The following is a 22,560-nucleotide window of genomic DNA, read 5'->3' on the forward strand; positions in this document are numbered from 1 at the left end:
CCTTGACTATGTACCGAGGTGGGGGCAGACTGCAAAGGCTGCGCAGATTAGAGTCCAGATATATTGTGGATTTGCAAACAAAAAGTCTGCAGGGCCTCAACGGTGGGCAGTACACTTAGGCGTATAGGAAAACATGAACTTTAGAAACAATGATGGTTAAGATTTTCTTGTACTGCAAGACAAGTACTCCTATTTTGAAGAGTAATAGTATTTGATATTGTGTGTTGATTTCCTAAGTGTTTGAATTTCCTTTTTTGTTTAAGATGGGACATTAATATCATTGAATCAAACAGACATAGGTAGCCATAATGTTTGGTATAGTATGTAAGAAATGTAACTCGTTTGTAAGAAGGTAACAATAGGACATGCAGGCAACCACTCTTGATTACTTGAACCACGATGGTTGCCATTGCCGATCCACGGCAAGATTAGATCTGTCAAACTGACGGTTTTGAATACACTTGATAAACGTAAATGGCATTTATATGTTGTTAAATGTAAGCCATATATCTGTGTAAACAATAGTAATATACAAAGAATGAATTGGATAAACCTTCCAAGATGGCGCTCACAATCTTGGGGGTAGCTCATAGTCCCATTTTTGTTTCCATAATCTGGGAGTTACAACTGGCACCGCGCTGCTTGTTACGCGTAGACACAGAAGAAGGGAATTACCGAAACGTGTCTGTCAGCGAACTAAAGAACACTGCTTTGCCAAGTATCCCGCGAGTGCTGTCTCTTTTTCCTGGTAAATGAGAGAAACTTTGAAGCTTGAATATATATATATATATATATATATATATATATATATATATATATATATATATATATATATATATATATATATATATATATATATTAAGCTCCGCAGGTCTGCAACCAGCAACAAATCGTCACTCTCAGCAGAGATTAAACCAGATAAGGTTTATTTGCGCAAACAATCAAAAACTCAGACGCGTTTCAGCACTTGCCTTCGTCAGTGTCAGCTGGCGAAGGGAAGGCGGAAGTAAATAAAGGCATTACAATCAAAAGTAAAAACGGACCATAATTCAAATTAAAGCGCCATCTTGGAGTGGTGAAATGACGCTATTTACAGTGCAAAAGAAAATTCTCGAGCAATGCATATGTAGCTATACAATTGATCAAATCTCAAACGATTAAATTAATAAGATATCCGTTTCCAAACATTAAGCCCTGGATGGGCAATTATTCAGTTCAGATTGCAACCCAAAATCATAAACTAGCATCAATTCCATTGCTCGACTAAGCATTCCTGCGCTGGTCAACAATTCAAAAGTTCTGTTCCCCATACATCTTCAAATAGTTGGCAATGATTGAGGCCTGGATGGCCATGTTAATCAAACTTTAATTTAGATTAACCAAAACTTAGATAACCATGTTAAATCAGATCTGAAAGGGGTTGAACTGTAAACTAAAATGATTCCTAAAAGCATTTAGATGTAAATTTAGATCTTCTACAGACAGACAGTGACACAGTTCGAAGTTTGAGGATCGTGTTTATAGGTGTGACATTAGCTCTTCCCCTGCATTAAGTCCTCCTGGTGACTTAGCTTGGAGGTCGATAATATATCGTGACTCCAAACGTCTGAGTCTCTGTTTCAGATCTCCACCCCTGATGTCTTGAGGGATGCAGTCTAAGCTGAAAAAGCTAAGTTGAGTCCTATCACTATTGAGGTGACATGCGAAATGCCGGGCCATCGGATAGCTTTCATCCTTGTTAGCGATGACCCGTTGGTGCTCTAAGATCCTGAGCTTAACTGCTTTCGTGGTGCTCCCTACGTACATCCGTCCGCAGGGGCACTTTTCAAGCAGTATACCACAAATGTGGTTGAACAGGTGATAAACTTGTTAATTCTGATATTAGATTCCTTGTGTGGTACCCGATAGCTCAATACCCTCTGGCTGTTGCTGCAGCCTTGCATTTCCCGCATGGATATGAGCCATGCATAGCCCGCAGTTCTCCTTTGGACTTTCCCTTTGATAGGTGGCTAGTGACCAGTCTGTCTTTTAGTGATCTTATTTTTCTAAAAGTTATCATAGGATGTTTCTGTAGGTCCTTACCAATTACAGTGTCTGATTGGAGGATCCCCCAATTTTTTGACATGATGGCACGCACTTTATTCGCCGCCCCCGAGTAGTTTGTGATAAGTCTTATAATGCCACTCCCACCTTTGGGAATATCAATCTTCTTGTCCTGTAAGAGGGTATGTCTCTCAACTTGCTTTGCTTTCTTCTCAGCTTGTTGGAGGGTAAATGTAGAATAGCCGCGAGATCTAAAGCGTTTCACGCTTTTTTGTGCGGCCTCTGCATAATCTCTCTTCAGGGAGCTGTTGCGCTTGATCCTCAACAGTTCCCCGTAGGGGATGCTTTTTATCAGGGAGGTCGGATGGCTACTGCGTCCGTGGAGGACAGAGTTACCCGCCGTCTCTTTCCTATAGAGGGCGGTTTGGATCGTGCCTGATTCCACGAATACCCTTAGATCTAAAAAGTTAACCTCTCTTTTACTCATTGAGTATGTGAATTGCAGGTTGAGATCATTTTGGTTGAGAATCCTAATGTACTCTTGTGCTGAGAGCTCAGACCCCCTCCAAATTAGGAAGAGGTAGTCTATATAACGTCTCCAGCATATCACATTATCCACCCAGGGGGTTTTGTCGTCTGCCCAGGCCACCTGCTTCTCCCACCAGCCTACGAAAAGGTTCGCGTAGCTGGGGGCGAAGCAGGTGCCCATCGCAGTCCCCCTCACTTGCCTGTATCTCGGATGCTGGAAAATAAAGATGTTATTATCCAAACAAAAGAATATAAAGTCCAAAAACATTTTGCTATGCTCCAGGTATCGGGCGGGTCGTAGATTCAGGAAAGTCTTAACTACTGCAACTCCATCATGATGTCTGATGCTCGTGTAGAGGCTCGAGATATCCATAGTGATCATCAATACGTCATCCTCCCATTCCACATCTTGTATTTGCCTTAAAAAGTCTTTCGAGTCCTTAGTGTAAGAGCTCAACTGCGATACCCATGGGGCCAAGAATGAATCGATGAATTTCGACATTTTTTCAGTTAATCCACCGATCGATGACACGATTGGTCTCCCTGGTGGTTGCGTGGCATGTTTGTGGATCTTTGGGAGGTGATAAAAACTCGGTAGTCTCTGTTGTTTATTCTGTAGAAATAAGTATTCCTCCCTGCTTAGTACTCCTTTTCCATACCAATGTTCAACAAGGGAGTGGTAATCCCGAATACTTTCCTGGTATTCGCGTTCCGTTGTGGGCATATAGTTATTCCGGTCCTGTAGTTGGCAGAGGGCTTCCTTACAGTACTGTTCACGACTCATATATATATATATATATATATATATACATACATACACATATATACATAAGGATTTATCTGACGCGCTGTTACTGCAAAAGGAGTGACACTCCTCTGGACAACTAGCAAAATGGACACCATTATTCTAGAACATGTAAACTTATGCTGGGGAGCAGGGTCCAGTAAAATGCTTCTACATGGAGTGAAAATGCGGTATTATCAGGAACTGAAGAACTAAAGAGCCCATTGAATAAACAAATAGCTTAAGTGTTCGGCAGAGTCTAAATTAACACTGCAGTGCTATTTAAGTAACACCTTAAAGGCCGAAGGACCTCAAGCGCCCCCTCACATCTGCATACTCCTCCCTCTGTACCGTTCTGAGCTCTGTTATTTTTGGGTAGTTTGCACTTAAGCCTGAATTACTTTTTTCCCCACCCCTAACAAAAGATATAATATCCAAGCCAAATATGTGTCTTTTCCTCCCCCGCCGTCCATGTTTAAGATTTGAATGGAGCCCAGGGACCATGGATTCCTCTGGAGAGAACTGGAAAAACAGCCTAAGTGAAGCAAAAGTTTGGAAGAAGTTGTTTGAAAAATGGGGATGTAAATTTTTTCACAAAAATTCAATCAAAAGAGGCAGTTGTGCTAATATAGCCCCCTCCCCAACTTTCGGGACTCACAGAAACGTGAAAATCATTGGTAAAGCCGTACTTTTCTGTAAAGTAGACAAAATTCTGAATTCGGCAAGGGGTCAAACGTGTACCCTGATGACAGATAGATCTATAGTGTTTCTTCTAAAACAGTCGATACCCATAGCCATCAATCAAGGTACAACCTGTGTTTTGTTATTATGTACCAACCAACCAATGTATAACCTAACAAATAAAAACTATGTACGAAGGGAAACTGGCCCCAGAGTGGCCCAGTACCAAAGCAGACTGGCTCTAACCCTTGAAATACACTTTACATTAAAAAAATATATATAAAAGCCCATCCACACTATAAATGTAATTCATTTATATAGCGCTGTATCACCGACCGGTTTCTAAGCGCTTGCTTAGGGAACCAGTCCTGGTATTCCCCTGTTAGATAACCCATTACTGGGCATCCCCAAGGTGAAAGCCAGGCATCCCGCTGCGAGGGGCCGTCGTGGAGATTAAGCAAGCTATTGCCCAGAGTTGCAGAGTGGGACTCCATGATTGGAATAGGCACGGAGGCGAGAATTGTCAGGTCCGGGGAAATTTGAGCCCAAGACCCGCCGAGGCGGGGAATTGAACCCTGGTCTGGGCCAGACCTCTGCAGCAAGGTCTGCCGCTCCAACTACTTGAGCCGCACTTCTCCACATTAGCCACACCATCCCAGTTTTGGGTTGTAGCACACATTTAAATAGGTGTAAATGCAGAAGAAAACCCAATAATAAAAAAATATATATTAAAAAAATGTTTAATCTTCAATGGCGCTACATGCTCTGAAGAGGGCGCATTAGTGAAAGTCACTATTAATTGTACTTGTCTAGTAAAAACAAGTGTATACATATACAGCATGGCTCTCACACAACCATTCCTGAAAGACAAAGAATTTACCGAAAATTCCTAACAGGGGGGGGGGGAAGGGTGAGCTGGAGAAAGTGTTTTTTTTTTTTTTTTAATACCATCGCCGATATAGCTTTAGATGCAAAGAATTCATTAAGGATTAGCTTCCTTTTTTTTTTTTAAATTCTTTATTGTCAGGAGTTCAACAGAGATAGTCATACTTTCATTCGTTAGGTGCATTTACATATCATTAGTATGTGTAAGCAGGAGTAATGAACAAAACATATCGTGTGTCCTTAACTATCAATGTGTGCCATGGTCAGGTATTAGAGCAGTTAGGAGTAACAAGCATATTCAGATCGTGGCACAATTCCGCTTCTTGTCCATATGGCATTCCCTGACAGTACATTTCTGATATATTCATCTAAGACTAACAATGTGAAGTTTTAGAAAAAACAAAAACAGTAAAACCCAACTATGGTCATCATTGAGCAGTTCAGTGTGTCCATCCACAGACAGTCTTCTGCAGGTACAGTTGTTCAACATTGCGCCTAAGGTAGTGTTGCGTTCCCGCATTCTCCCGGCTGCCCCCATCATTGTACTAGCATACCCTTTTCGGCTAGTCCTCGTCTTCCTCTGAGTCCGAGTCCTCACCCTCCGGCAGGGGCTCACATGGTTCTCCCCTATATTTGTTCCATGGTGTCCACACTTTATTCCACTTGCGAGGGCATGCCCGTAACACAAACTGCTCTTTCCTTTACCATTAGGAGGTCCATATTCCTTATCCACCCTGCTACCGTTGGCAACTCCGGGGCACCCCACCTCTGTGCAATGTCTCGTTTGGCTACTGTCACCGCCAGTGTGACCCATAGTTGTCCATACCTGTCTAGGTCTGTAGGGTCCCAAATGTTCAGCAGGCACTTACGGGGTTCCGGCAGGACAGATACTTTGACGGCCTGTGAGACTGTGCGCATAATCTGCCTCCAGAGTTCCCGGATCCGAGGACATTCCCATAGCGTGTGGAGCAGAGTTCCCTCTTCCCCGCATCCCCCGAGGCAGTACGGGTGTGGTGCCCTTTGTATTCTGTGGAGTAGTGTGCGGGTGTAGTAGGTGCGATGTAAAATTTTAAGCTGCACTAGGCGGAATCTGGCCGAAATGCCTACCTCTCGCGGTGAGGCAAGCGCCTCGTTCCACTCTGTGTCATCCATGTCACCCAGTTCTCCCACCCATTTCTCTTTAAGATTCAGTGTGGGGTCTGGCAGGTTGTTAATCAGTTTTTTGTACGTGAGTGAGGTCGCCTTTTGCTCCATAAATTCGGTCAGTAACCTGTCTTCCAGTGGCGACGATTCTGGGAGTGTGGTGTCAGGCGGGATTGCCTGCAACAGAGCGTGTCGGATTTGCACATACCGGTATGTTTCAGAGGGCCCCAGGCCGTATAGCTGTTGGAGCTGCGGGAAAGGAATAACCGTGCCCTTGTCCCAGAGGTCCCCAACCACCGAGATCCCTATTGTATCCCATCGTGTGACCCCCTTACATGTCCGCAGGTTTCCTAGTGTTTTAGTGTCCCACAATGGAGTTAACCTGGTGATTTTACCCTTCCATCCCAGACGTGATTGTGCTGCATGCCATAGCGTCGCCGTGTGAAGCGTTGGGCCAAGCAGGGTCTTTACTTGCGTGTAGTTGTATAGCACTGAAAGCATGCCTTCAGTCCCCAGTTGTGACCAGTCCGCCTTATACGCGGGGTCCTCCCGTGTGACGTGGATCCAGTGATTAATAATCTTAAGCTGGGACGCCCAGTAATATAGTTGGAGATTGGGTAGTGCTATCCCCCCCCTCGTACCAGCTCTTAACCAATTTATTCTGCGCTATTCGCGCTGGGCCATTGCTCCATAACAAACTGGAAACCAATGCCGCGACCTGTCGGAAGTATCGCGGGCTCACCACATAAGGGGTGTTTTCAAGCACATATAGAAACCTTGGGAGAGCCATCATTTTATAGAGTGACGCTCGCCCTAGGAGGGTCAGCGGTAGTGTAGCCCAGTATTTGACGTCTGCGCGCAAGCGTGTCAGAGGCGGCTGCAAGTTCTCGGTATAGAACTCCGCAGCATCGGCAGTCACAGAAATACCCAGGTACTTAAATGAGGTGGTTGTTATCTTTAGGGGACATTCGGCTGGCAGCACTGGACCCGTGCCCTTGAGTACATAAAGTACGGACTTGGACCAGTTCAGGGTGTAGCCCGAAGCCCTGCCGTGTTCATCGCAGAGAGCCAACAGGGCAGGGACCCCCTCATTGGGGTTGATCATGTAGATCAGCATGTCGTCCGCATATAGGGAGACTTTGTCCTCCCACCCTTCCTCCCAAGTGATGCCTCGGAATAGTGGCGTCGCTCTGAGCAAGATGGCCAGCGGTTCCAGCACTAATGCAAATAGAAGGGGCGAAAGCGGGCATCCTTGTCTAGTTCCCCGTCCCAGTGGAAAGGCTGACGATAGGTGACCATTCGCAACCGGCAAGGTGTAGAGCAGTCGCACCCATGCAAGATACTTTGGGCCGAATCCCATTCGGGTCAGGACAGCAAACAGGTACTCCCACTCCACCAGGTCAAACGCCATTTTGGCGTCTAGGGAAAGTATCACACCTTGGTCTGCAAGAAGATGCGCCCGCGCCAGCACCCCATGCACCCTCCGTAGGTTCAGCGCTGTGCTCCTGTGAGGCATGATGCCCGATCAGGGTGTATCAGGGTACTCAGATGCTGGGTCAGACGACTGGCCAGGAGTTTCGCCAAGATCTTCGCTTCAGTATTGAGCAAAGAAATGGGCCGGTACGAGGCGCATTCTGTCGGCGGCTTGGCTGGTTTGGGAATTGCTATGATTGTGGCCGTGCACTGGTCGAGTGGAAGCAGCGCCTTCTCCACGCTTTCATTGTACATGTCCAAGAGAGGCTTGGCCAGCACCGAGGCCATTGCCTTATACCATTCCACTGGTATTCCGTTGGGACCCAGAGCCTTGCCGGACTGCAATGCCTGTATCGCTAATTGGATCTCTCCCTCTGTCAGGTCTGTATCTAGTTCCTGCTGTGCTTCAGGAGCGAGCACAGGGATAGGAATGTTTCCGAGCGACGCCATGGCCTCCTGTTCCGTGACCGATCGGGTCGGTGTGTATATCCCCTGGAAGTGGCGCGCTAGGGTGTGTACTATTCGTTCCGGGTGAGTCTGCAGCTGGCCCTCAGCATCATATAGGCGTTGTATCCCCTTGTTACTGCCGCCCCGCTTGTCCAACCACGCCAGCATTTTCCCTGCCTTATCTCCCACATCATATATGCGGTGTTTGCTAGGTGCCCCTTAGTGACCGTGGTGAGGTGCGCTTGGTGCTGCTGCTGTCGGAGCTGTAACTCATGCGCGGTGTCAGGGGTGGGGTCTGTCATGTGGGCAGTGTGTGCTGTGTGCAGTGCCAATTCTAAATTTGCAAGTTCAGCTCTGGATTCCCTTTTTTGCCCAGTGATTGCCGATATGGATGCCCCGCGTAGGACCGTTTTGTACGCCTCCCAGAGCACCGAAGGTGAGGTGACCGAGCCCATGTTTTCGTTAAAGTAGTGTGTTGTAGTTAATTTAAGTTTTTCCTGACACCAGGAATCTGCAGATAATTGGGATATATCGGGTACACTCTAGCGCGCTTCTGTTCATTGGTAGTAAGGTGAAGGGATATCGGGGAATGGTCAGAAATGCCTCTCGGTAGAATTTCCAGCCTGTCTATGGAACCCAGTCCCACCCCTAGAAAGAAGAAGAAGTCAATGCGCGAAAGGCTATCGTGGGGGGCGGAGTAGTGTGTGTATTGCTTTGCTGTGGGGTTCAGATGACGCCACACATCCGTGAGTCCCAGGGCAGTCAGGAATCCAGGAAGCGCGGCAGTCCCCCTCTGGCGTTCTCGTATGGGAAAGGTGTCTAGTAAGGGGTCAGTTATAGCATTGAAGTCCCCCCCAATGATCATATCACCCTCCGGGAGGTCAGTGAGAAACTGCCCAAGAGCTGGCAGTGCTGTAGAATGAAGCGCCGGGGGGATGTACACAGATACCACATTGAGGGTCCTCCCCTCCCACTGGCCAGAGAGTGCCGCAAAACGCCCCTGATCGTCCGTCTTGTGGCTAGTGACCAAAAAGGATGAGTTTTTCTTGAGGAGTATCCCAGTGCCTCTGGAGCCTGTGGTGAATTCAGCGTGCACTGCCATGGTGTAGCCACGCCTGTTCAGTGCTTTGCAGGTGGTCCCCGCCAAATGTGTTTCCTGAAGCAGTACCAGGTCAGATCTATGGCGTTTGATGGTTTGCAGTACCAAACCGCGCTTAATTTTATCCCCCAGCCCCCTGACGTTCCATGTAAGCAGTTTCAGTGGAGGCACCATTGTCATTACAGGGGCGCCCTCAGTGGGTGCTGCTTGCGCTTGTTGTGCCATTTGGGTTTATGAACCATGTTGCAAATATGCAGTAATGTGGTGAAGCCAGTGTGATGAGCTGTGCGCCGGGGTACCTGGCGCTAACGGCTAGCAATGTGACTGTGCCTCGTGCAAACTTAGTGATGACCAATAACCATAACTTTAACATTACAACTTACAACCCCCCCCCCACCCCCTCCCTGCTCCCCTGCTCCACGGACGAAGTCCCGCCCGCATCCCCAACTTGGCAGAGTGCTTAGTCCCCTCCCTATCTATTCTTACTTGCTTGTGGGGTTGGTGAGTCCCCTACAGGCACCGGCCAGTGCCCGCCCTACTCAGTTCCATCGGCCCAAAGTCCCAAGGGCTGTGTTCGTGTCATCTCGCGTATAGCTCAGGCAGTCAACCCCTGCTAGGCTGACCGGAATCAAACGGGTCCCTCTCAAGGTCAGAGTCCAATCCCGCGGCGGCGCCCTGTTCAGTTGTTGGGCTGGCTGTCCGGTGGTCCGTTGTCTTCTCGTTGCGGCGGTCTTGGCGGTCTCTGTGCGGGCGCAGGGGTTTGCTCACCGGCCTCCAACCATCCAGCCACTCTCGTGCCACCTGAGGCGTGTCGAAAAACCACGTCTTCCCCTCAGCCACAATCCGCAATTTGGCGGGGAAGAGCATCGAATAGGGCAGGCCCCTGTCACGTAGCGTCTTTTTCACTTCAGTGAAGGACTTCCTGCGTCTGGCCACCTCAGCCGTATAGTCTGGGAAGAAGGCCAGAGTAGAGTTTTGAACTTGCACAGGTGGTGCCACCCTTGCCGCCTGTAGAATGGCGTCCCTGTCCCTAAAGTTGAAGAGTCTAGCCAGCACCGGCCGCGGCGTGGCTCCCGGTTTGGCCGCACCCCCAGGGACCCGGTGTGCCCTCTCGACAGAGAAGAAGTTGGACAGGCCTTTAGGCTGTAGTTTGGTTTTGATAAGGTCTTCGATGTATAGGTCCATGGCGCCCCTCCCCTCAGATTCCGGAAGGCCTAGGATGCGGACGTTGTTTCTTCGAGAGCGCCCCTCCTGGTCATCCAGCTTTTCCTGCAGTTGTCTGGTGGTCTTTTCCAGTCGTTCCATCGCTACCTGTAGATCCGAGGTGTCCTCGATGAGTGACTTAGCGACCACCTCCACTTGGGATACCCTCTCTGACATCTTCTTAAAGTCTGCTCTCAGCAGGTTTACTTCAGAGGAAATGGTGCCCACTGTCGCCTGGACCTCAGTGAGGGTTTTCATGATGTCTTCCAGTGTAACTTTCCCGGCCCCGTTCGTGTCTGTGGACGCACCAGTGGAGTGACGCCCAGGCCCTTGTGAGTGGCCACCCTGGGTATACGCAAAGTTATCAAGCCTCGCTTGCGTCGTTGTACTCCTCGTGTTTTTGCCTGCCATAGTGCTGTGTTTGGCTCTGTATTGTCCGGTCTTTCCAGTGGTTCCAGGTCCAGCCTCCCACTGCTCTCACTATCCCCCGGGTAGGCGCTGGCGTCGTAGATCGCAGGAGCTCGGACCGCAGTGCACTGTAGCCCCTCGATGTCCAGCCTGGGTCTCTGTTCACTTGGGGGTCAGTCACTGTGCCCCACCACGTGCGTGGTCCTCCCTCCGTAGCCGCTACAGTATGCCTCGGTGTGGGGCTGCAATGCGCCGCTGGTGGTGTCTGGGCTATGAGCACCTCGCAGGCAGTCTTTGAGTTTGGTGGTTCCCCCTCCGATTGGGTTGTAGTATCGGTGCGACCGAGCCGCCAGGCCCGACTCTCCCTCTCACGCACTGCCGCTCTCTAGTACATTATGGGCGCTTTAGTCGCAGGTGCTGCCAGGCTGCAAGTACCGTCTTCTCCCCACTCAGCCTCAGGCCAGAGTCCTATTTACCGGGCTGCAGGCGGGCTGCGTGGTCTTAGGCGCATTTCGCCTTGCCCTGTTGTGCGTGTGGGACGCCCGACCGGCTGCGTAGTCCCAAGATGGCGCCGCCACCGGGCAGGGACGCCTTAGCCCTCGAGGGCGCCCACTCCGTGTGTAGGAGGCACTGTCTCCCAGACCCAGGAGCAGCAGCCGTTTTCGAGTCCGCTGGCTGCCGCGCTGATTATAATTCACGCTGGTACCTTTCTTTTGGCTGTGTGACGTGGGCGCCGGTCAGAGTCGATGCCCCCTGGCCGGGCAAGGTGGACTTCCGGTCGGGTACGTCCAGCACTCCAGGCCAGTGCTGCTGGGCAGGTGGAGGCCCCACTACGCCGTCGCCGAACGGAGCACTTCTCGTTGTCGGATTCTTGCCGGGGGCGGATCAGTGTGCGCCGCTTGCTTCCCCGAGCCGACTTCACTCCTTCGGGCGGGTTAATGTGCGGATGGACTTAAGGATAATTGCGCGGGCCGGTCAGCCTTGTGGAGCTCCCGATTTAAGCTGCCGCCATGCTCGGCAGTTGGCCACGCCAAGCTTCCTTGTTTGACTCACTGAATCTATATAGCACTTCACTCTAGCTCATGACTAGTCTAAATACTTACTAGCTCAAACAGATGGCTCAGAATTCTTTCATAAAGGCCAGGAGACTGGTTGACTTTACTTTCCAAAGAGAATATATACCAAAGTATAGTGCACTGAATGAGCAGCCAACATGATACTAAATTATATTTAGAGGAAACTGGTCTAATGCGAGCTTCAGATCATAGATCACAGGTGAATGATCCAGGAATTCATTTTGTGGACAGTAGAGTTTGCATTTTAAAGAACGTAACTGCATGGAAAAAATAACTGCCGATTTGTGATTTAAGATGGACTTTGCAATCCCAAACTAGGCTGAATAAAAAGGTATTCAATAAATGTTGAACAATGCTGGGAGAAGGAAGATCCTTGTGGTACATTGTGTTTTTTTTTTCAAAACCATTTTTATTATGAGTTCAAGCAAAGTTCAGTACAGCCCTCCACAATCAGGAGGAGACTGTCAACGACAGTTATGAAAAGACACAGCATGGATATAGCATTGAACCCAGTTGTTATAGAACGATATATCCCCAACTACCTCAACCCACCCAACCCCAAAAAAAACCCCAACCCTTCCTTCAGCTACCCACCCCTTATCCCACCCTAACCCAGTGCACGTGATCACAGTTCAGCAACATGAGATGGCAATTACAAGGTGGTGCTGGCCAGCAGCCTAGGGTACGGAATCCACATCTGGAGGCAGTGCATCATCAATGTCTATGGGGGGGGGGGGGGGGGGGGGGGGGGGGGGGTCGAGGGTCAGGCCCCTGTAGTCCGCCCACCGCTTCCAAATTTTGTAATGTTTGCGGGGACACCCCCGGTCTTCGAAAACAGGCTGCTCCAGACCCATGAGGAAGTCCAGGCCCGCCTTCCAGGCACCGAGCGGAGGGGCACGCTCGCTCTTCCAGGCCTGTGCCAGATCCCTCTTCGCCACCACCAGCCCCAGCAACAACAGATGACGTTTGTAGACGTTACCCCCAACATTTTCCAACACATGGAGAAGGCCCAGCCTAGGGGTACAAGGGGGTCCCACCCCAACACCTCCGATAAGCAGTCCCAGACCCCTGCCCAGAACCGAGTCAATCTCTCACAGGACCACACAGTATGGAAAAGCGCCCCCCTTTCAGTACCGCACCTCAGGCATTCGGGAGCTGCTATAAGACCCGCCCGCCATAGACGGTCCCTGGTGTAATAAGCCCGGTGAAGGTATTTGAACTGTATAAAGCGGAGGCGGACAGCTATGGCAGCACCACGAGGAGATTCAAGGGCCTCACGCCAGTCATCTTCATCCAGGGGACCGATATCACTCTCCCAGGAGGCCTTCAATGTCGAGAGGGAAGGGGAGCAGTGTGTGACCAGGGAGCGGTAAATCTGAGAGACCTTCTTGTCGCCCAAGTCTCCCATAAAAAGTTTCGCCTCGATGGGGGGTACATTGTGTTTTAGCACTGTCCCAACAGAAAGGGAAGCAGCTCGTCATGACTTCACTTGATAGTCTTGGTGCAGGATTCAAAACAGTGGCCCAACTCTCAAGGTTAACCTGGTTGTCCACTGCTTCAAATGTTGCAGAAGTTCAACATGATCAACAGGAAAGCAATACCTTCCCACATGCTGGCCTGAACCCAGACTGTATTGGAGAAAGTATTACAACTGAAAATTCTCAGCTATTTCTAGATATTCAGCCTAAGCTATTAGGGTGTTTATTTGCCGATAGGTGACTGGCTTGTTAAGTAATACAGGTTTTTGACGGGGTAATTGCACCTTCATCTGCGCTCAAAGAACATCTTCAGAGATTTTAGAAAGATTGTGGAAATTAGGAGTAATTAACAAAGCCCAAGAGAATGAATAAAAAGCCAAGCAGATTCAGATTCTTCAAGCGAGGCCATACGCTACTTAGAATAGTGTGAATAAAACAGTGTCACTAGTTGGAACTGAAATAATTTAGTTTAAATATGATTTTGATTTTTAATTAACATGAGTGTAACAGACCTTAACGGTCTTAACCACCCTTCAAACTCCAACCTCTAATGACCCCCAACCCAGACACTGGGAACTCCACATTATGTTACTGAATAATATCAAGCAGTTGCAGAAGCTCCTTTCTTTAAAGTATTAGTCTGTGGGGGCCTTAGTTGTCAGGCTTGAACCTCTGGTATATGAAGGGCTCTCACTCTCTTGTGGCATTGAGTTTCTTGAAATCTTTAGAGAAATAGTTAATTAGATGTCCCCAAAGTTTCCGAGACACCTTGCCTTGCCCTGAAGGGTCTTTGACAATTTTTTCATTCCAAGATTCACCACAGCCTTTCCATCCACATACACTCCGTTGGTCTTATAGCACTTTCCCAATAAAATAAGATGGCTTGTTTGACTGCAAATAATGGATTGTTTTCCCTTTTTGCCTGTAGAAGAGGGATAGTTCCTCGGACTGCATCCCAAGCAACATGACCTCTGGGCACTCTGCAAGCTTGTCATGGCCTCAATTGCTTCTAGTACTGTCAGTAGTCCTTCAATCTGGGACAAGATCCCTCCACACATCTGAGTCTATAAAGTACTGGAGAAGTGTTGCGTGATAATGATTGAGGAGGTTGGGCATTCGCAGGGCCACTCTTTAAAAGTGCAGTGGAGCACTGGCAGCAACGGATTCTCTCCTTTTTAATTAACAAAGCCTGTGTAAGTGTAATGGTACTGTGATTTCACTTGTTTTTGTAATGGTACTGTCTGAAACAGGTGGAGCTACATAATATCAACATTTTAATGATTGGATAACCCTCTTCAGGTTTTCTGAGTTTTCTTGTTTGGTAACTGCTGGGGTCTTCTGCCAGATCTAGCCCCAATGTTTTTAGGTCGAGCCTGAGCCAGCGCGCAAGAGCCGATCTGCGAGGCTTCTTGTGTTTACTCGGTGTGTGTCTGACTCCTCCCACACATTGGATTGGCTTTTGCGTGTGTCTTTCAATAACGAAAGCATGCAAATGGCTAAAGGCGGGCGCCACCGCTTTTTTAATGTTCACTCCAACAGCGGCACGCAGGGTGGCAGCTTCATTCCTCGTGGGTCAGGATACACAAAACGCACTGTGCTTTCACTTGTTTTTGTATTTTTATATAGCACGAACCAGACCCGGACGTCACCAGTGAAGGAGGACAAATTAATGTTTTAATAGGCACAGGGAGATCAAGAGATTTTCACCAAATCATAGTGCTCGGTCCGACTGCAGTTTTATTTGCTGCTCACTGCATTACTTTTTTTTTTTTTTTTTACAATTTGTTTCCTTTCATTTCGGCAGAAACAGTAACTAAGTCGGGCACCAGCATAATGAGCGGCACGCTATATCATATCTATTCTCCGTTGCCCCACTCCCGCTGCACAGACACTGCGTCTATTAAAGAAATCTCCGGACACCATTGTTCCCCCTCCTCCCCCATCTTTGCCCGTGGTATCCGCTTCATGGAGTTTGCCTTTTTTTTTTTATAACCTGCTTCTAGCATAAACATTTCAAAAGTTACTAAAAACTCAGCAACTTTGAAAAGGCTCACTGGTCACCTTTCTGTTGCTTATTACTATATGCGGGCATTACAACGAGGTGCAACCAAGCCTTTGCAATGCAATAGGTCTCGCATTTGCAAGAGTTTGAGCTGTTGGCATTTTAAATTACAATGCCTTTTATTCATGTGTTTTGTGGTGTGTAAACATGCACTTTGTACTTCTAGTCCTTGCTTACGAGAAGCAAGGCTGACAGTAAAAGAGGTGCAGTTACTGCCAACCTTGCTTCTCGTAAACAATGGTTAAAATGTTTCTCTTCTTGTAAACCAGTATATGTAAAATGGTGTGTTCATTGTAACTACATCTGGAACAGTAAACTAGCATTGCAAACGTTTACTCAATAGTACCGAAAGGTACTAAGTTGAAGGACAGCTTTAAGGTGTTGAAATTCATATTTTGTCATGAATGCATGCTGTGCTAAATCAGCAATAATAGAGTGCAATTCAAGCCGGATACAATGATGGGTTACCTGCAAAATACAATAATACGATAACGGAGTAGAAGAGTAATCCATTTTACCATCGGAGTGGCCATTGTTTAGTAGAACGGGTCAATTGTTTTATTAAAATAGGAAGCAACCATCAAAAGCCCAGATGAATTGGGAGGAATGGATAAGAAAAAAAAAAAAAAAAAAAAAAAAAAAAAAAAGAAGAGGACTTGTTGTCATACGGCACAGGGACCAAAAATACCACAGGATTAAGACCCTTTGGTGTGAGAAGGGGTAGACCTCCCTTCAGTCAAGTCACACCAGGGTGTGCGCAATACTCTACAATTGAAAAATTCATAATAGGAAGAAAACAGCGAAGGTTCAAGAAGTAAATAAGACAGCATTATGTGAAATATAGTGATCAGAGTGTGATAGCTGGAAGGTAAAGCCTAACATTTCTACTTCCATTAAAGTAATTTGTTACATTAAATTGTAGAGGCTGGAGGATAATACAGCGTCTTATCCATGTTGCTTTGGAAGTAGGACAAGAAAGGCTATGGGGTGGAGAATGGAATGCAAGACTTGAGGAGACAAGGATGTTGTAAGAAAGTGGATATATATATACATATACATATATACACACACACACACACACGGGACCAAAATAAGGTACAGTGTGTATAGAGTCCTCAACCTCCAGAGGTATAACTGAGGTCAAAGTCAGATATGACCTTACTTCCTAAAGTGGTAGCTTGGTCGAGCAGTAAGGCAGTATCAGAGGACAGTGTAAAGCATTTGTTGTACACACAGTCAGCAAAAGGTTTCATACACTCAAGAACTGAACTATAGGCCAATTGTATAGTAGTTTTATTTTAGAACCACATACTTTTCTCAATGAGTGACTTTAGGTAATTACTTTGCAGAAGGGCAATAGACTTGGTAAGTACAATAGCTACAGTGGTTGCAATTGGCAATACAATTCTAAACACAATTTAACATTGAGCTCAATGGGTTTTTCTAGATAAATGCAGTTGATTACTTTATAGATTACTTTAGGAATTCCAGGACTGGATCCTAGATGAAGTCCCGGGACTTAGAATGAAAACAATCTAGTAAAAGCGTTTTAGTTATTGCAGTGATTTTTAAAGAATATAACTGTATTTTAAAAGTTCACACTTGGAAACTTTTCAGTGAAAATCCAGCAATGTTATCCTATGGGAGGAAATTCAGGTCACAGGTAAAGTACGTTCTTGTTACTTTTGTAATCCAGTACTGGGCTCCTAGGTCCAGCACTAGGATCTCTACATAAGACAGGTAAGTAATTAAGTTTTAGTAGTTGTTGCGATTTTTTTTTTTTTTTTAGTTCACAAAATGTTTTATTGAGAGATGCACAGAGAGCATTACAGTCAAGAGCATATATCAAGCATGGTTCAAATGTTAATGAAAGCATAGCATAAACGTAACATAAGGGGGATAAAGTGGAGTAGCCAGAATTTGGTTTGGGATAGTGTAGGGCTAATTTTGTGTCGTGTGGTTGACTCCCATATTCTGGCCCACTCTACTTCGGAAGTTGGTGTGGAGGAGTATGAATCCCAGTATGCCTGTGTGGAGTTAGTCAGGTTGGACCTTTGTGGACGGATCATTTTGTATATTCTGGACACGTGATGGCCAAGTCTATTGAGTGTGTGTAGGTAGCCAGGAAGGGAGGGGGTGATGTCGTTCAGATCTGCTTTTGTGAGTGCCACCTGGAGGTGCAAGATTTTTTTTTGTTGCGATTTTTAAGGAATATTTGAAGTTTGCAAAAATAGACACTTAAAAGAAATTTCACAGAAAAGCAGTCAATGGTTTCCTATGGAAGAAAATTCAGGTTACTGGCAAGTTATAATTATTTTTGCGGTTCAGTACTGGGCTGAAAGGTGCAGTACTCGCTTCTCCCCTGATCACAGGTGAGTCATTCGAAATTTGGTATTCGGCTGATTTTAGATGAATATTTTAAAGGTTCAAATCTTCACACTTAAAAGATTTTGCGAGTCAAACCAGTCACTGTTATCCTATGGAAGGAAGTGAGTTTGACTGATCGGTTTGCAGGAGAGTACTCGACTGGTGAAGTTAAGGTTCTGGGCATAGACTATTGGGTCTCCCAGGGTCGGAAAGGTACAGTAGTTACACGCTCAGCGGCACAGGGGCAGCCGGGTGCAGAGAGAGTAGGCCCGAAGCAATCCAATGGAGGGTAGAGGGCATGCGTTGGTGGCTGCAAGCAAGCAGGCCACGCGGCTGTGGGAGCTGAGCACCTGGTCACTTACTCAGGCAAGTGGGGACATAGAGTAGGGTAGTAGCTGCACTTCCAGCGGCACTCAGGCAGCTGGGTACAGGGTGCTTTTAAGCCGTCAGGCACTCAATGTTATCCAATGAGAAAGTTAAAGAGTGAACAAAGGCTGCAGGCTCAGGGACAGAGATTCTTCAGGTGCGACCACCACTTCAAGAAGTAAGTTGGGATCTTGGAGAAGAGGTAGGTACCCCAGAGGAGGGTACAGGAGCCGCAGGGCTTCGGGTGCAGGGGGTGTCTTTTGGAATTGGGAAATCTTATCCTCAGCTGGTCGCGGTTGGAGGGGTCCCTGGTTCTGAGGCTGCAGGCGTCGTCAAGGAGGGTCTTCGGGCACTGGACTTCAGGTCCCAGTTGCTGGGGGGGGGGGGCGTCCTCGTGGTCTTTGATCACTCAGGCACGGGATGGGCGGACGCAGAGTGGGCTGGATTTGTGGTTCCTGGCTGGCACCAGGGGTATTGCCTCTGCTCATGGGAGTCCCAGTCTTTTAGAGGGTCAAAGGCAGGCAGGTCCTCCAGGGTTTTCAAGGTTGCTGTCCGCAGGAGTCGCCGGGATTTAGCGGGAGAAGGTTCCAGGATCCAGCATCAACAGGCCGGTAGGGCTGGGGCCAAGTCAGTTGGTATTGTCCTGTTAGCAGCTGCACGGCGGGTCTTCTTCTTGATCTTGTTTTCTTATCAGGATCTGAGAAAGGAAGGTTCAGGGTGCCCCTAAACACTAAATTTAGGGGTGTTACAGGTAGGGCAAGGGCAGGGGCCAATAGGTCCCTATCCTGGGGTGGGTACACCCACTAGACTGTTCCTCTCCTGTGGGAGGGGGGCAGGAGCCTAGCTGTGATTGGGATGGGCTCCCCATCTTCAAGATGGCCGGAGCCCAGGGTTGTGCTTCACCTCTCCTCTCCCACCTGAGGGGTGGGGTTGGCACAGGCTGGCACAACCCCCTTCCTGACGTAGGGTTTCCCGCCAGAGTGGGGGTCAGAACTGGTGGGGGCCAGTTGCTGAGTACAGCAAGTGGTCTGGAGAAGCTCACCAAGGCAGCAGGCCTTTGAAGCTTCCCCCTGCCCAGGATGTGCATTGTTGCTGGCCCGGGAGAGCGGGGGCTCTCCACCCAGGGGTCCAGCAACATGTCTGCTGTGCAGCAGCCTAGGCAGCCTCCCAGACCAGACGTGGATTGTAGGTTAGGTTTTCAGGGGGCACCTCTAAGACGCCCTCTGGTGCATTTTACATTAAATCCCACACTGGCATCAGTGTGGGTTTTCATGTACTAAGAAGTTTGATATCAAACTGGTCAGTCTTCAGTGTAGCCATTATGGTGCTGTGGAGTTCGTAATGACAACCTCCCAGTACCATGTACTCTTAATGGCATCAATGCACTTACAGTGCTCATGAATGGCCCTGGGTACTGCAGAGGCACAGGACTCAAGCACCTGTGCCCACACCACTCCACTGACATAGGGCACGCAGTTAGTGGGGTGTCTGAGGTATACCATGGCAGTGGGTCTTGTGGGCATGTCATACACAGGGATGTGTGCCATGTCGACCCTTAGTTTAGTTCTGTACTTGGACAATCAGCCTGCAAAGGCAGTGTGTGGGTGTCAGAGTACAGGGCCCCTAATGGTGGCACAATAAGTGCTGCAGCCCTTAGGGGTCTTCTCTGGTCACCATGCCCTGGGTACCTAGGGTACCATTTACTAGGGGCTGATAGGTGGCCAGAGATGCCAATTGGGTTTTAGTTTCAACACAGTTTTAGGGAAGGAACACAGGCCCTGGGCACTTGGTTGGCAGGAGCCCAGGGCACACTCAGTCAAAGCACATTAGCAGTTCAGCAAAAAATGGGGGCATACCAATGCAAGAAAGATAGCACTCTCTCACAGATGTGGTACATGGAGTCAATGTAATAACATTTTGAATAATTTAATAGAATGTAATTCATGGCAAAGGCTGCAAAAGTAAAAAATACAGTGGTGGACACTAGTTTAATAAGGTAATAAAGTGGAACACAGAACAGCAATGTGCGATATGGACAAGGAGTATGAAGCTGGGGTGTAAGCGAGAGAGAGAAGAGAGGAGAAAGAATATGAATGAATACTGGTGAAAAGTAAGGTAGTTCAAGATTACACACAATGAAAATAAAGCACCTGTCAAGTTCAAAGGCCACACGCAAATAATATGTGTATTGTTTTCGGTGTGGTGTTTGCCCCAAGTGTTGATGGTCAACATTATGGCGCAATTGTACATTCCTTCTTTACTAGCTTAGTAGGTAATCTTAAAGAGTATTGAGTGAATTGGTGCAAGAACCAAATTAGTTCAGGTCTAGAGACAGAGAGAAATGTAATGTCTGTGGTTGTTAGCAAAAAATATATTCTACAGGGTCATAACTGCACAAATAAATGAAGATATTCGTATGATGTAAAGATGAACCATAAGTTGTGGAGACCACTGTGGGAATGCACAGCCTTTAGGATTACAACACAAGGAACTATCTACACTTTTTCAGCCAAAGAAAATAAATAAAAGAACAAAGGAAACCAGTGGAAAGAACACAAAAAGGTAAGACAGCCCACTATGGTGACAGCAATGTTCTAGTCCAACAGGATAAGCAGTGCATTTTCTGCAAAATCAAATGCCATAAATAGAACGACCCACCTATTAATTCCAGACTACTCAGTCAAATAAGTTCTGTTAATAAATGGTATTATAGTTGCATATTTCACCTTCGAGATTGTGGGAGACTTGCAATAGACGTGCAATTTGCCAATACTGAAAGAGTTCAAGTGACATTTTAATGTAACCAGCATAATTAACCCTGTCAAAACCCAAAGAGATAACATTAAAGTGTCAAAAAGGGTAAACTACGTCAGTCGTGAACAGGACAAAGAATCCAAGACAGCAGCTGGTCTACTTACTAAAAGACCTCAGGGAGCCACTCCAACTTCGCTCCCCGACCATCCTCAGAGGTATAAAGCATCATATCACTGTGGAAATCCCACAAACCAACCTTTAAAGCTCCGACTGCTTCCAACAATCATTCATTTTCCCAAGATAGGTCCTAAAAAGATCTTCAAATCGACCCACTCACCATCACCAAGAAACCATCTACCAAAGGGACTCATAAATATCCCATTGTCTTCTAAGAGCTGCTTTCATCACTTCCACACACACTCATTGAGAGCCTCTCAACCAAGAAAGAACCTTGGGTCTTAGCATATCCATGGAAACTCCATTTCTCCAAAGGACAACCTTCGAGCCCCATGGAATTCCACTGAATTCCTCCAAGATACTGTTTACAGAGAACTTCGAGCCCTCTTCCTGCCTCCAATAGGAAACCTCCAATTTCAACTAAAACAAGTTTCTCGTCACTCTCCCGTGATACTCTTTGAGACCCACTCATCAACATCCAGAGACACTTCGTGGCTTCCTCCCACCTGCACAGATAAGTACCTCCACTGTGCCCCTTTTCAGACTGTGATGCTCTATATCCTTCAGCTTACACTATAAAAGGAGTTTCCCGCTATCCATGCCTTCAACCAGAAAAAACACCCCTCCCCCATTACCGCGATGGAGACCCCTCCACCCCCATCACCTCCATAAACTCACCTCGCACCCCCCCCCCCCAATCTTTGAGAATCATTCACCAGTATTCAGACACCCACCAAGACTTTCCAACAACTGCAGAGACCCTCCAATGTCTCTGCTCCTCTAAAGAACCCCTTTTCTCTCCTCCATCCCCTTCACTGAGACCACAACGGGAACCGATGAGCTTCAGCCCACACACAGCTCCAAGAAGCCCCTTTATGGCCTCCATGACCCACGAGAGATGGAGCCCCCCCCCCCCCCCATTACCTCCATGGAGACCCTCCAGCCCTGCATGGCCGAGAAGCCGTAGTGCAGGCCGGGGCTGCCGCCATCACTTGAAGTCTTCACGGTGTTGGGCTGTGACAGGTAGGCACCCATGGTCGCAGGTCACTGGGGCTCCTCTGGGACTCGCACGTGCCTGAGACGGAACCCAGCGGAGAGGGCACCCAGGGGAGCGCACGGGAGCTCCGGGGCGCCTCCTGCGTCGGCCCCGACTCACGGTCCTGGGGCTGCGGGCGGGAGGATGGAGTTGAGCGAGGCAGGCCGCCGGTTGCCGCGAATGCCGCCTAGAGAGAAGGGGAGGGTCCGCGGCTCCCAGCACCACTCCTCCTACCTATCGGCAGCGCCGTCGACCCACGCTCGCCGGCGTGCTGACGTATCTCCCTGGAAACGTACGCAGCCCCTTCACGCTGCGCTGTCACCTAGGGTTGGTGCGTGACCGTCTGTGCTCCTCGGGCAGACATAGAAAGCGGACTATGTGCTATCTGCAGCCAAATCTAAGGCATCGAGTGACAGCGAAGAGAGACTAACACAAATCTAGAACCAGGAACAAATCATGACGGCCATATTGGTACGGGAACAAGTCCTCGTTAAAACAATAGCGGCTTCGGGGAAAACCACAGAGATGCGCCATTTTGAAGGCAGGTCTG

The 22,560-nt window shown here is 47.9% G+C and overlaps 1 protein-coding gene across 1 annotated transcript in view; it reads right to left on the bottom strand.

Moving 5' to 3' along the window:
* PPM1G (protein phosphatase, Mg2+/Mn2+ dependent 1G) overlaps positions 1-22,354 on the bottom strand; it is a 177,391-nt gene extending 155,037 nt beyond the window's left edge. The window contains exon 1 of the mRNA XM_086928168.1: positions 21,899-22,354. Coding sequence (XP_086784294.1) covers positions 21,899-22,009 — 111 coding nt within the window. The 5' untranslated portion in view covers positions 22,010-22,354. The remainder of the gene's footprint in view (positions 1-21,898) is intronic.
* Between the last annotated feature and the right edge of the window lie 206 nt (positions 22,355-22,560).

Source organism: Lissotriton vulgaris, chromosome 6 (assembly GCF_964263255.1).
Source record: "Lissotriton vulgaris chromosome 6, aLisVul1.2, whole genome shotgun sequence".
Lineage (NCBI taxonomy): Eukaryota > Metazoa > Chordata > Amphibia > Caudata > Salamandridae > Lissotriton > Lissotriton vulgaris.